This window comes from Mustela lutreola, chromosome 14 (genome assembly GCF_030435805.1).
Source record: "Mustela lutreola isolate mMusLut2 chromosome 14, mMusLut2.pri, whole genome shotgun sequence".
NCBI classification, from domain to species: Eukaryota; Metazoa; Chordata; class Mammalia; order Carnivora; family Mustelidae; genus Mustela; species Mustela lutreola.
This window is the reverse complement of record NC_081303.1, coordinates 9,920,225-9,935,462: the sequence shown is the minus strand read 5'-3', so window position 1 is coordinate 9,935,462 and position 15,238 is coordinate 9,920,225. Positions and strand designations below refer to the sequence as shown.

Below are 15,238 nucleotides of genomic sequence, written 5' to 3'. Positions count from 1 at the left end.
GGCTTAATGTGGGGGTCGAGGGCGGGGGAGGGGGTGCAGGGACCCCGGCAGGCCCTGGAGCCGGTGCCGCGGATCTGCCCCCGGAGCCTCGGGCCGACGGATCCCGTTCGCGGCCCGAGAGGGCCCCCGGCGTGGGGGAGCGAGGACGGCCGTGCGGGGCATTGTGGGGTCAGCGTTCGGGTTTCCCCGGAGACCGCAGACCGGAGCCCGAGCGCAGGCGGCGGCCAGGACCCCTCGGCCGAGCGGGGACCCGAGTGCGCGTGCGGAGGCCGCGTGCGGAGGCGGCGAGGGCCGGGCATGGCGGACGTGCGGCCCGGCGGGGCCCGGCGCGGGGGCGCGCAGCACGGGCTGGCGGAGGGGGCGGCGCGCCTGAAGCGCGGGGACGCGGGCGACGGCGGCGCGGGCTGCTGGTGCTGGCGGCGGCTGTTCCGGCGGGGCGCGGCGCGCGGCGGGCGCAGGAAGAAGGCCAAGCGCGCGCGGGGCCGGGCGGCTCCGGAGCGCGGCCTGTGGGCGCACCCGCGCCTGCAGAGGCTGATGCAGCGGCTGGCGGCGTGGAGGAGGCGCTACCTGCGGCGCGGCGAGCGGCCCGAGCGGCTGGAGGAGATCCCGCTGCTGGTGCTGGAGCGCGCGCCGGGCGGCGACTAGGCCGCGGGCGGCCGCCGGGACCCCGGGACCCCGGCCCCTTCCCCCCCACCCCGGGCGCCCCAGAGCCTCGGTTTGGTTTGGTTTGACAAAGGCGAGAAAGAAAAATAAACCCGACGTCCTGTGAATGAAAGACCGCGCGGGCTCTTTGGGGCTGGGCGACCCCCGCGCGGGCTTTCACCGACGGGAAGGGCCCGTCCTTCGTCCTTCGTGTCTCCAGGCTGCAGGGCCTCAGGCCTCGAGGCGCTGGGAAGCCCTGGAGGAGCTGGCGGGGGGCCCGTACCCCACTGGAGCCTTGAATCCTCCAGGGGCTTCGCATCCTCCTGGGGCCCTGCACCTTCCCAAGCACCAGACCCCCAGTTCCTCTGCCCCCCCCCCACCCTTGGGGAGCCCCACACCCCCCTCTGCTGCTCCTTCGCGGCTGGACACACCCAAAGGGGATGAGGTGAGAGGCCGTTGTTGACAGTCTGTGGATTAAGAATAGTTTGTGTAAGCAGCGGGTTGCTGAGCTCCTCAGCCCACATCGAAGTGCTCCAACTCTGCTTTTATCTTTTGTTTTCAGGCATTTGTGAGCTCTGACCTAAGCCAACATTAGAACTAAGGTTTGGGGTTTGCCTGCAGGGACAGATAAAAGAGCACAGAGCAAGGAGGAATCCGAGGAATCTGGGGGACCCCTGGATGGGTCTTTCATTTCTTCCTGTGCCTCATCAATAAAAGCCAGCTAATGATACTCTCCACAGGCTTGTGAGGATGGAAGTCAAATATTAGAAGCACAAGTGCTCGGAGCACTTTCTGAAAAGAAAGAAGGAAGGCGGTCAGGGTACTTATTAAACTGTTATGCTGGCCTCTCCTGGGAGCTATTCCCAGATCACACCTGCGGCCCGCCCGCCCCCCATGCCCCCTCTACCCTCCCCGAAACAGCCCTTTGAACTAGCCAGAAGCATCCAGCAATGGGTCTAGAGGCTCTCCGCTTGATGCGGAAGTGGCCCCTGAGCTCCTGGTCCCTAACAGGGTTCTCCTGGTGCCCGTGACCTAGAAAGTCACTCCCTTCAAGGAAGGAAGTGCCGAGGATCACCACCCCTGTCCGGTGCATTGTAGTGAGAGAGCAGTGGGCAGGCCTGAGAAGGGCAGAGAAAACGAGGCATGGGTCAGAAAGCTGGGGACAGGACTCTGTAATTGAGGTCAGGTGCATTTTGAACTTCTACTACCTCTTCATTCCTGACCTTGCCCCCACAGCTTAAATTATTCCGTAGGGCTTCGATAAGGGGATGCGTTTTCAAGGGGAAAGCCATTAAGCCACGTAGCCAGCCGCCCTGTGTGTAGGGAAAGCAATCCCCACACCCCCACACCCCACCCCGCATCTCTCTAGCCGATTAGACAAGGATCCTAAGAAGCCTGAATTAAAACCTGTTCTGTAGGAAGTAGCCCAGTGAAAATGTCCTTGCTTGGAGAGGTTAGAGGTGAGGGACTTAGAAAAGGAGAAACACCCAGTGGCTCAGTCTGTTAGGCGTCTTTGGGCTCAGGCCATGATCTCACAGTCCTGGGATTGAATCCCGAACCCCTCAAATAAATAAAATCTTAAAAAATCAAAACAAGGAGAAACCCCTCAAAGAAGATACCAAATCACGGAATCCTCCGACCCGGGAAAGTGGGTTCTATTGTGTAATACGCAAGTACAGGTTGTGTTTCCTGGGTTCCTTTCAGAAAAGCAAGAGCCGCATTAATGCACAGTGAATTCTCTCTGAGCCATCATTTGGCTGTGGCTTTGCCTTTTTGTTTTGACTGACCGTCTACTGCCCCATCATACTTCCCTTTTCAGGAGGCAAGGGAAATTGGGTTCATCTCCGTGAACACATACACGGACTCTGTGTACAGGCACGGGGCATCACGTCCGTGTGTCAGAGAATCACTGTGGTGATGTAATGGGCGTCCTCTGGCATCCGCCCAATGCCACGTGTTTTTGGTAATGCTGCCTGCCTGTGATCGGAGCCTCCTGGCCGTGGGCCATCATGGATCCCTCCCAGGCCAAGAGAGGGGTAGCTTTGCCTAAATTTGTGGGTCGATATCTCCTATCAAAGACCAGATTCAGCAGAAGCAATGGCCTTTGGGTGCTCAGGCTCCCTCCCGGGGTTGGGAAGGAGTATCTTCCCGTGGACACCCTATTAGGGACCCCCCTCCCACTTCTCATGAACTTGACTATTTCATGGTGACTGTTTGTACTTCTGATCTTCTGGGGCTGGAGTCCGACCAGCATGTGACTCGTTCTTCCTCTTATATCCATCATCCTCCAGGCCGGAAGCCAATAACAAGAAACGCAGTTTTTCATTAGCTGGCCATTTGGGGTGGTCTTCTGGTGCATTCCCCAAACCCTCCATGTGTCCCTGGGGAAGGACCTCAGCCTCCTAAGCAGTCCCACACACTGAGCTCTGGGCGGTGGCGGCCAGCAAAGAGGACAACTCGTGGTGGGACTGGTCTTACTGGGATGATCCACAGTGCTCGGGGTTCTTGGAAAAGAGAGTTCCAGATGGTGAATTGCTTTACCCTCTGAAATAGAAGGGGTGGGGCGCTGTATATTTGGGTCACCACCGATGAGCCCAAGAGGAGGAGCCTCAGCTCTGTTAATAGGCCAGTGTGCTCAGTGTTCCAGAAGCTTCACTCTGCCAGGGGCTCCAAGGAATGTATAGAGGACTAGGCATGCCTAGCAAGGGAGTGCAGTGAGATTTAAGATGCCCCCCACCCCAGTCTGATTTCCACGGGTTCAGGTAGATCTTACTTTGCCTTTATACAATATATTTCTGACCACTACTACATGAGTTGAATCATTTTTTAAAAATTATTTTTAATTGTAGTAAAATGCGCATAACATTTACCATCTGAACTCTTTCTGCATTCGGCGGTATTACACACTTCCATGTTTCGTAGCTATCAACATCCCCCAACCCAGAACTCTTTCCATTTTGCAAAAGTGAAATTCTGTGCGCATTAAACAATGACTTTCCCTGCCCTCGCTTCCCTGAAAACCTGGCTACACTATTCTGCTTTTTGTCTCTCTGAGTTTGACTCTATCCTATAAATGGAATCGCACACTATTTGTGATAAACCACCATGACAGGCTTATGGCTTATTTTTTTATTACTTTTAATTCCAGTTAACATAGCAGTGACATATTAACTTCAGGTGATCAGTGTAGTGATTCCACATTTCCATACATCACCCAGGGCTCATCACAGCAGGTGGCCTTCATCCCCATCACCTAGTCCACCCCCCCCCACCCACATCCCCTCTGGTGACCCGTCATCGTGTTCGTTATCCATGGACACTTGGGCTGCTTCCATATCTTGGCTCTCGTAAATAATGCTGCTACACACATAGGGATGCATGTATCCCTCTGAATTCGTGTTCTTGTACTCTTTGGGTAAATATCCAGTAGTGGAATTCCTGGATGGGAGAGTCGTTCTATTTTTAACATTTTGAGGAACCTCGCTATTGTTCCCCACAGTGGCTGCACGGGTTTCATTCCCACCCACCCTGCACGAGTCTTCCTATTCCTCCACATCCTCACCCACACCTGTTGTTTCGTGCGTTGTTGATTTTAGTGGTTCTGGCAGGTGTGAGGCGAAATCTCACTGTAGTCCCAATTTGCATTTCCCTGACGGTGAGTGGTGGTGAGTATGTTTTGAAGTGTCTGTTGGCCATCTGTATGTTTCCTTTGGAGAAATTCCCTTCGTGTCTTTTAACTGGATTAAAATTAATTTTTAATTGCATTATTTGTTTTTCGGCTGTTGAGGTTATAATGTCTTCAGATATTTTGGATACTAACCCTTAATCAGATAAGCCACTTGCATATCTCTTCCCCCATTCCAGAGGTTGCCTTTTAGTTTTGTTGATTATTTCCCTTGCTGTGCAAAAGCTTTTTTATTTTGAGTCCCAATAGTTTATTTTTTCTTTTGTTTCCCTGGCCTCAGGACACGTGTCTAGAAAAATGTTGTTGTCACTGATGTCAGAAACATTACTGCCTGTGCTCTCTTCTAGGATTTTATGGTTTCAGGTCTCACATTTCGGTCTTTAATCCATTTTGAATTCATTCTTGTGCGTGGGGTAAGAAAGTGGTCCAATTTCACTCTTTTGCATGTTACTCATCATTGTTCTCAACACCGTTTGTTGAAAAGACTGTTTTTTTCCCATTGGATGTTCTTTCCTGCTTTGTCAAAGACGAATCGGCCAAATACTTGTGAGTTTATTTCTGGGTTTTCCTTTCTTTTCCATTGATCTGTGTGTCTCTTTTGGTGCCATTACCATACTGTTTTGATCACTACAGCTTTGTCATATAACTCAAAGTCTGGAATTGCGATGCCTCCGGCTTTGCTTTTCTTTTTCAAGATTGCTTTGGCTATTTGGGGTCCTTTTTGGGTCCATATCAGTTTTAGGACTGTTTGTTCTAGTTCTGTGAAAAACGCTGTTGGTATTTTGATAGGAATTGCATTAAATGTGCGGATTGCTTTGGATAGCACAGACGTTTTGACAATATTCTTCTAATCCATGGGCATGTAATGTCTTTCCTTTTCTTTGTGTCACCTTCAGTTTCTTTCATGAGTGTTCTTTTGTTTTCAGAGTACCCTCTTCCACCTCTTTGGTTAGGTTTACTCCTAGGTATCTTATTATATTGGCTGCAACTGGGAATAGAATTGTTGTCTTAATTTTTCCTTCTGCAGCTTCAGTGCTGGTGTACAGAAATACAACAGATTTCTGTGCATAGAATTTATATCCTGTGACTTGACTGAATTCAAGCAGTTCTAGCAGTTTTTTTGGGTGGAGTCTTTCAAGTTTTCTATATAGAGTAAAATGTCATCGGCAAATAGTGAAAGTTTTGACTTCCTCCCTACTGATGTGTATTTGGAGACTTGAAACCATGAACTCAGCTCCTGGCCGCTTCAGGCTGGGGCTTCCGGGACAAAGCAGCCCTCCTGGGAGTTCCCATCTGAAAAAACTCCAGGCTGTGGGAAGAATTTGCTGTTTGTTCTAGCCAACACCTGAAGACAGGCCCTTGACCTGCCTTTCTTAGAACTTGTACTAAAATGGGATTACAAGTGTGAATTGCTCTTCTGTCCCCTTGAGATGTCTGTATAGCTTCTCAGACTGACCTGTCTCTTTCTCAAGGACCCGAGAGCCATTCCTTTGAAATGGAATCTGTGGGAGCTGCTGGGCTCAGTCTCCCAGACTGTGTGGAGGAGAGATTCCTAACTGCGGGGATTGCTAGCTTGCAGACTTGATCGCCCGATCACATTTCCACTGACCAACCCTTTGTCATTCTTCACTTGAGGCACCCCCCCACCCCCACCCCTTGTTCCCCCTTAAAAAGCCCGGTCACTTCTGCACAAATGGAACGAGCTCTTTGACCCCAGCCCGCAGAAGCTGGACGCCGTTGCTTAATGGTCTCCTTTTTCGATTACGGACGGATCTACGGACACTGAGAAGTGGTATCAAACTGGATGTCGCAACTGGGGTTTCATTTCAGAATCGGACTAGTAAGAAGCCTGGGCTCCATGTTGAGTACCTGGAAAGGGCGTCCGATTGACTCACTGTGCTGTTTTCCTAGCAGAGCCCTAGACTCTGACTCTTAGTCTCCCCCTTTGCCCTCAGGGGCTCTGGGGGTTGCAGGAGGTGGGAAGAACGTTAAGACTCACTCTCTCACCTGGGAAGGAAAAGTGCAGCTGAGGCGGACATGCTTATCTCCATATTCAAAACAGAAGCCAGTCAGCAGCCACGGGAAAGGGAGGAACACGGTCTTTTTAAGTCCCAGAGCTGTGAGCTCCTGGGATAGGAATCCAGCTGGGCACGTGGTCCTTGACAGTGGCGTTCGGCTCTCATGGGTACACGCTTGTTTGCCACCGAGCATTCATTTCTCAAGCTGCTTGGTAAGAGCATCCCACATTTCCTTTTGGAACCAGTCTCAGCCATTAGTTTGCAAAAGGTTGACTCTACTCCCGGGTCCAGGGATGGGTTCCAGCTGGCTTTACCAGTGGTCCCCAATCCTGGCTGCACACAGATTCTGCGCCCAGAGATTCTGGTTTAATTGTTATGGTTAGGGCGAGAGAGAGGGTAGAGAGAGTGAGAGAGCATGAGTGTGGGGGAGAAGCAGAGGGAGAAGCAGGCTCCGATATGGGACTCGATCCCAGGACCCTGGGATCCTGACCTGAGCCAAAGACAGACACTTAACCGACGGAGCCACTCTGGAACCCTGGTAGACTTTTTTAGAGCAGGTTTAGGTTCACGGCAGAACTGAGTGGAAAGTACAGAGCTCTCAAATGTGCCTTCCCTGCCCCCTGCCATGGCTTCCCCTCTCAACAGCATCTTCCAGCAGAGTGGAATATTCGTCAGAGTCATGGACCCTAAACGGACACCCGATTTTATCACCAGAGTTGATAGCTCACACTATGGTTCGCTCTGGTGGTCCACATCCGGCGGGTTTGGACAGACAGACGATGACACGTACCCATCAGCCTGCCATCATCCAGAGCAGGTTCACTGTCTTAAAAACTTTCCGGATATTCAAGGGCGCCCGGAGGGCTCAGTCAGTCAAGCATCTGCCTTCAGCCCAGGTCATGATCTCGGAGTCCTGGGACTGAGACCCATGTCGGGCTCCCTGCTCTGTGGAGAGTCTGCGTCTCCCTCTGCCCCTCCCCACGGTGGTGCTCTCTGATGATATCTCTGTCCCTACTCTGTCTCTCTCAAATACATAAATAAAATCTTAAAAAAAAAAAAAAAAAAAAAAGCTTTCTGATATTTAAATATTTTAAAAGGCGGGGGTGGGGGGTTGCCTGGCTGGCTACATTGGAAGAACATGCAACGCTGTCAGGGTCATGAGTTCGTGCCCCACACTGGGTGTAGAGATTATTTAAATATTTAAAAAAAGAAGAATTTTCTGTGCTCTTCCAATTCATCCCTTCCTCCCCACAGATTCCTGACAACCACTGTTTTGTTGTTGTTGTTGTTACTATTGCTGTAAGTTTGCCTTTTCTACCATGTCACTAATGGGAATCATACAGTATCTAGGGTTTTGCGATTAGTTTCATACGCATTGTTAAGACCCTTCGGGTAATTCTAATATGCAGCCCTAGTGGAGAGTCTATCTGAAGCCAATTAGCAAATTCCATTTTGTGGCTACTGTTGAGTTCAGGGACGGGAAAGTTTCCCTAGTGGGTCTAGTCAAGATAGACCTTAGGACCTTGGGACACAGGTTCTTTTCTGGTGGCTCTAAACAAGGGACCCGTACCCTGATACCAGCTGCGGCTACAGTGACATCGCAAGGCGAGGGCCTGTCTCGAGGGGTGGAGCTAAGAAATGCAGAGAAATCAGGTCTGGGAGAAAGCCATGCACAAAGCCAGCCTGGGCCCTTTCAGATGGATGAGTCGGGATGCTTTTGGCAACAACATAAGAAAGTCAAATCAAAGTAGCATACAAATAGGGACATTATCTCACATTATAAGAAATCCCTAGGGAGACCGGTTCCAGGTTCGGATGATCAGCTCAGCAGAGCGTCAAAGCCCCAAGTTTGTGCATTATTCACGCTCTGCCTATCCTTGGTGCAAGGCTCTGCCTTGAGGCTATTGGATGCAAACCGGCCTCGGCAGTCCCCATGCGCCTTCCAGGTGTAACAGTCCAAAAAGAAGAGTATAGCATCTTGCGATCTTCCAGGAGGAGAAAGCCTTCTCAGAATCCCTCCAGCTGGCTCTCCTCCTGTTGCAATGACCAGAAAGGAAATGTGTTCACGGCCAGCACCATCTGGCTTTACCTTCAGCCTGGGGAATACGGTCCAGAGAGTTGAATGTCTGAATAAAATTGGAGCTTTGGGGACCCCCAGTTCCCTAAGGAGAAAATTTTAGAGATGAAAGGAAGATGAGGGATAAAGAGGTGGTATTTCCTGCTCTCCCCCCTCACCCCTTCCTTAAGCCGATATGCCTGTTTAAGTAGGGTTGGCTGTCCCGAGTTAGAAAACCCTGGGGAGCCGGATAGAAATGCATATTTCCCGGGGCCCCATCTGGTCTGCTGACTCTGCCTAACTGGAGGCGATGCCCGTGGGAATCTGTTTTAAGCTCCCAGGTGATTCTTGGGTTCACAGTTTGGGGAACATGCAGAAGGGTAAGAGCTGCCGGGCGGGGGCACCTCTGGGAGCCCTCTCTTCTCTCTCCCAGCCCCATCTCCTGGGCTGTGCCAGAGTCTGCCACGGCCCCTCAGGCCAGACCCAGAGGAGGAAACGGGCACTGAGAGGGGACGTGAACTTGTCCAGCGGGTCGTGCTGTCTTCTCCTGTTTGCACTGGCAAACGGGACTCTCCATCGAGCTCCCGAAGCGCCAGCTTCAAGCCCCTCGCTGTCCGGCTCCAGAGTCCAGGCGGGGAAGGAAGTCAGGTACTGAGCAGGAAGCTTTTCCACGCAAACGTTTCGGGGAAACTGCCTATAGCGATCTTGAAAAACAAAAACAAAAGACCTTGAAAGCTCCAAGACTCTAGTCATTTATTCTAATTCCTTTTCTCCTTTGGGCTCCATGTGGACTTGGATGATGTGCAAATGTCACGCCCTGCCCTGCCACACCCACCTCCACCAGCGGCTGGGGAGGGTCACTAACTCAAGGCTGTCTCTTGCTCCAAAGTGCCCTTTTGCAAATCAGCACGTGGGAGAGGAAGGGCCACCTTGGCACGGTGGTGGCTCCAAGTGCACCCCAAGCTGGCCACCCCAAGCCAGAAGCCGAGCTCGCAGACCCAGCTGAGATGCCCAAATGGCACGGTGTATGGAGTCCTTGTAAAACCTACGAGCCCCAAGCCAGAAGGATGAGCCGGGTAACACACGCAGGGAGAGGACAGGCAGGGCGGAAGGACCAGCCTCCTGAACCCAGGGAGACCCCCTGTTCATCAGGGAAGACATCTGGATTCTGTTCCTCACCCGAATGCTGAGGATCTGGGGGTGCGGGGCTCAAGGCTTGGGTGCCGTTAGCCTCACAGAGAATCCCATCCTCTCACTGTCTGCCCCATCAGCTGGCCCCGCGGTGAGGGGAGGCTGCGAGGACCAGAGCTGAGGACACCCAGGGTGGCTAAAGAGACTGAAGATGTCTGAGGTCATGTTCACTGTCGAGGTGGCCGCAGCTGACTCATCAGGTAGCCGACAGAGCAGCTGGGCGGGGGCAGCTGGGAGGGCTCAGTCGGTTGAGCATCTGACTCTTGTTACTGGCTCAGGTTGTGATCTCAGGGTCCTGGGATCGAGCCCTGCGATGGGCTTCGTGCTAAGCGAGGAGCCCACTTAAGACTCTCTCCCCTGCTCCTCCCCATCACTCACTCTCTCTAAAACAAAACAAAACAAAACAAAACAAAACAAAACAAGTCTTTCAGGGCACCTGGCTGGCTTGGTTGTTAGAGCATGTAACTCTTGATCTCGGGGGTTGTAAATTCCAGCCCAACATTGGGCATAGACATTACTTAAAATCTTTAAAAAAAAAAACAAAACAAATTTTTTTTAAAAAAATGAAAAAAGTCAATTGCATTCATACGTATGAGGAACAATGGGTCTGAAACTATAATTAAGAGATAAAAGATATTAACCGTAGCAAAAAAAAAAAAGTAAGGAATTGAGGCATAAATCTAACAAAAATATATAAAAGGCCTTTATGGAGAAAACTATAAACCTTTTTGAGGGTCATTAAAAATCAGTGTATATGGAACGATTATCATGTTCTTGGATAGACTCAATGTCATTCAGATGTTGGTTCTTTACAAGCTGATCTATAAATTCAATGGAATTTCAATAGGGTGTGTGTGTGTGTGTGTGTGTGTGTGTGTAACTTGTGAAGCTGATTCTGAAATTTATATGGAAAAAAACCAAGACTAACCAAAGCACTTCTATAGTAGTTGGGGAGACTTGCTTTTTCACAGACTGGGGCTTATTATAAATCTTAGCAGTTAGGAGAGCGTATCATGAGTCTGGAGATCGTAAACAGCCCAGCGGGACTAGAGGGCGCCCAGAAGGAGGCTCATCTGTGCACAGAAACCTGGTTAACAGGAGATGGGGATGGCCAACCGGGGGGAGACTGACAGGCCATTTGGTGTATTGCGTGAGGGCGAACAGTTATCCATCCGGAAAAAAACTAGATTGAGCTCTTCCTCACTCACACACACACAACATACAACTCTGGGTGGATTGAAGACTTAGCTGTGCAAAGGAAACATTAAAATATTTAGAAGAAAATGTAGGAAAATACCTTGATGATCTAAGGGGATAGATGAATGTCTTCAGATATAAAAAATATTTACCATAGAGAACATTACTAATATTTCTGGCTGCTTTTTTTTTTTTTTTAAGATTTTTATTTATCTATTTCACAGAGAGAGATAGTGAGAGAGGGAACACAAGCAGGGGGAGTGGCAGAGGGAGAAGCAGGCTTCCAGCCGAGTAGGGAGCCTGATGCAGAGCTTGATCCCAGGACACTGGGATCATGACCTGAGCTGAAGTCAGACACTTAATGACTGAGCCACCCAGGCACCCTTATTTCTGACTACTTTAAAATGAACTTCGGTTTCTCCAAACACACCAGAAAGATAGTGAACGAAGTCTCCAGCTGGGAGAATATATCTGTAAGACACAGAACCATCAAAGAAGGGTAGCCAGAATATGTTACTATTTCCTACGAATCAGCAAGAAAAAGACACGTAACCTAGTAGAAAAACAAAGGATAGGACAGACATTTCACAGAAAAGGAGACATAAGTACTTAGCCCAGAAACCCTTAAGAGTCTCAATCCTACTAATAATCAGGAAAATGCTTTTCAAAAGCACACCTAGGTGCCGATTTCGGCTGGCCAGATTGGTGACCAGCCCCGGAGAGTCAGTCGGTATCAGGTATTGGCAAGGGTGTGGAGTGTCGGGACGAGAATCTTCTGCTGGTGGGACTGGACAGCGTTGCAGCCCCTTGGGAAAATAATTTTGGTGACCCGGTGCTGACAGGAGGACAGGAGAACTTTGGGCTGGTTTGTTAAACAAGATCTCTAGCAGGGGCTTTGGTTTCTCCAAAACGCATGTGGCAGAGAAGTCGCCTGGAGGAAGACTGACTTGCCCTTTGCAACACTGTACGTAAACCAGCGAATTCTCACCTAAGATAATAAAGTGCTAGCAGACGCAGCCGTCCCCCGGAGGTTACGCTCATACGGTGCTTAGTGCTTATCCGCACTGGACATGCCAACAATCTCTAAAGTGTGGACGTTGAATGAGGCCCTGCTGCTCGAACAGAGCTGCAAACAGCTATGAACGTTCACACGGGACCACTTAGAACCAGACCTGCTGCAGAACCTTCTTCCAACCACGCCACTCGGACTCTTTAAACTGCTTTTGTGTCTCGAGTGATTTCCTTCCTGGCGGCCGTGTGGGCATACGATACAGTTCTCACCTCTTTGACTCCTTCAGTTAATAATGAAAAAAAAAATTTTTTTTAAAGGCCAGGATCTGAAATTTCATTATATAACATGATTAGAAAATAGCTAGGCTATGGAGCTCTGTTTGGTTAGCAGGCGGAGATAGGATTTTATTTAATAAAAGGATAATAAGAAGATGGCCTTGTTTCTTCTACATGAATCAAGTTGGGCAGGAACACTCTCTACAGCCTTGCGATTCCCTTCAGGGAGACATCTCTCCACAAGCAGCAGGAGACATGCATTGTAATAGTCACAGAAGCATCGCTCTAAGGGCAGTAAACCGGAAATGCCCCAGATATCCATTAAGAGTCGAATTGATAAGGGCGCCTGGGTGGCTCAGTGGGTTAAAGCCTCTGCCTTTGGCTCAGGACATCATCCTGGAGTCCTGGGATCGAGCTCCGCATCAGGCTCTCTGCTCAGTGGGGAGCCAGCTTCCCCCTATCTCTCTCCCTCTGCCTACTTGTGATCTCTGTTAAATAAATAAATAAATAAATAAAATCTTAAAAAAAAAAAAGTCGAATCGATAAATAAAATTGTGGTATATTTGTACGACAGAATACTATACAGCAATGAAAATGAATGAAGTATCACTACACGTACTCATGTGCACGAATTCAAAAATATAGATGGAACTTAAAAAATCACAGGAAAACATTCACAGTGGGATTCCATTTGTATAATGTTTTAAAGTAAGTAAAACCAAATGACATGCCGTCTAGGGATGAAAATGTGGGTGTAAAAACCATGAAGAAAAGCAAAGGGATGATGAGGACAGAGTTCAGGATGGGGGGGTGGGGGGACGTGTTGGGGCAAGTGCCTGGCAGATGGGGGAGCCCGGGATCCAGTGGCGAGGGGGGGACTGGTCTTTGGAAAGACTAAGAGACCTTCTCCCATTGGGACAGGGACAATGACTCCGATTACAAATTCAGGTGAGTTTGTAGATTGGGAAATTGGAGGTTGTGAGGTAATAGAAGACAGATACAGCGGGCTTTGCCCCTGGTTCCCGACACGGGCGCCTGAAACCCCTGTCCGTCCTACGTGGTGAGAGCACGAGGAGCAACTCCCGTTCTCCTGAGGTGGCTCTGCGTGGGCTCCCGGACGGGGGCGGGTCGGCTGAAAGGCCAAGCCATGATTAGACGCTTGGAATTCGCAGCCCTCCTCACCCCCACTTACCCAGAGAGGGGCAGGGGCTGAAAATGGAGTGGTGATCGGCCCCGCCTGCTTGAAGAATCCTCCGTAGAAATCCCGATGGCACAGGGTTGCGAGAGCCTCTGGGTGGGGGTCGGGGTGCGTGTGGATACTTCCACGGGCGAGAGGGTGACACATTCCAGCTCCACGGGGACAGATTTCCTGCACTCGGGACCCTCCCAGATTCGCCCTATGTATCTCCTCATTCTTTATCATGTCCTTTAGTCAACGGTAAAACTAAGTAAGTGTTTCCCGAGTTCTGTCAGCTGCTCCAGCAAATCAGCTGGACTTAAGAAAGGGAACCTGTGATCGGTCGCTAAGTCAGACAGAGGTTGTGGTCACCTGGGAGCTACTACTTGTGACCGGCACCTGAGCCCTGACCTGGGGGCTGAGACCACCCCCAGGTAGACCACAGCATCACAGCAGAGTTAAATCACTGGACATCCCACTGGCGTCACACAGAATTGCGTGGGTGGGGACCTTCCCCCTACGTAGGATGACCAGATGTGTGGGACGTGGACGTTCTGTGTGAAAGTAAAGGAGACGCACAGAGGAGGGAGCACTGGGTTTCGTAATACAGGGGCAGCTGCCTCCGCTGTCTCTGTTGGAGGAAGCACACAGGGGAGGGTCTCAGCTGACGTGTGTGAGGACATGGGGGACATCTGAAGTGACAGGGGGTACGGTGTTATCCGGAGCATCAGAGCCGTGCGGGTCAGTGGGCAAAGACTTAGAAGAGGGTCAGTCGCGGTGGGGACATGGTCAAGGTTGGAGTGCTGGTGGAAGTGGGGCAGAGACCTTGACCCTGGTTCTCAACCAGGAACCACCGGCTACCCCCTGGAGGCAAGATGTGTGGGGACCTTTGACGTGGCAATGACTGGACTGTCTTGCAGGAGGCACTGTCCCACCCCCGTGGCAACAGAGACCGGGGGGAGAAACACAGGGCCAGGGTACAGGATGGGACATCTGTGTGACTGGAGTCCCTGCAAATGAATGAGGACAGGAACGTGGTGGAGGGGAAGGTAGGCAGGAGGAGGGAGAGCAGATGGCCGCGCTGAGGGTCACCAGGGAACACGGGCTCAGCGGAGCTGCTGGTTTGGGAATCTTGCATGATATGGTGACACCAGCGGCGCAGAGCTGGTGGTTTGGGACGGAGGAGGGGGAAGTGTTGGAAGCAGCAATGGCAGGTGCGGGGGGAGGGGGCACAGGCTGGGAGTACGCACCTGCAGGGGACAGCTGGGCTCCAGAGGAAGCAGAGGAAGCAGTCTGCCTGCTGCAGACTGGGAGTCCCAGTGGGAGGGGCCCAAGCGGCTCGGTGCTGTCAGCGGTGCAGAGTACCGGGTCCTGCACAGACGGGAGGTGCACACAGCAGGGCTACAGTAAGACCATTTCTCTTTTGTCTGGTCTACAAAATCCACTGATAGATGCAAAGTGACTTTTTTTTTTTTTTAAGACTTTATTTATTCATTTGACAGAGGTCACAAGTAGGCAGAGAGAGAGAGAGAGAGAGAGAGAGAGAGGAAAGCAGGCTCCTTGCTGAGCAGAGAGCCTGATGCAGGACTCGATTCCAGGACCCTGAGATCATGACCTGAGCCGAAGGCAGAGGCCCAACCCATTGAGCCACCCAGGTGCCCCCAAAGTGACTTTTTTTGCAGAGATGCTGGTCTTCTGTGGATTGTCGGCTGCCCACCAGGGGCCTCTGCGTGGGCCTCTCCATGGCACCCACCTGCTGACCCTGGTGGGGCTGGGGGCGGGGAGCAGGAGGCTGCAGGGTCCTTCTGCCTTTGATTAGGGCCGAGTCTGGTAGCCCTGCTTGCCTTACTCTTTCTTGCTTCGGTTTGGTGACCTCAAAACCCCAGTCCCCATTTGGGTGGATAATCACATAGATAGGGCCCTGGGCGGACAGAGTAACTTGTCCTTGTCTAATTTTTTGCTGCCCTGCCCAGTGCATATCCCTT

At 51.1% G+C, this 15,238-nt stretch overlaps 1 protein-coding gene across 1 annotated transcript; it reads left to right on the top strand.

Annotated features, from left to right (window-relative positions):
- Positions 1-297: 297 nt before the first annotated feature.
- C14H1orf202 (chromosome 14 C1orf202 homolog) lies at positions 298-1,069 on the top strand. The gene has a single exon (XM_059146231.1). It carries the CDS (start codon positions 298-300, stop codon positions 643-645), a length of 348 nt encoding a protein of 115 aa, XP_059002214.1. The 3' UTR covers positions 646-1,069.
- The last annotated feature ends 14,169 nt before the right edge of the window (positions 1,070-15,238 follow it).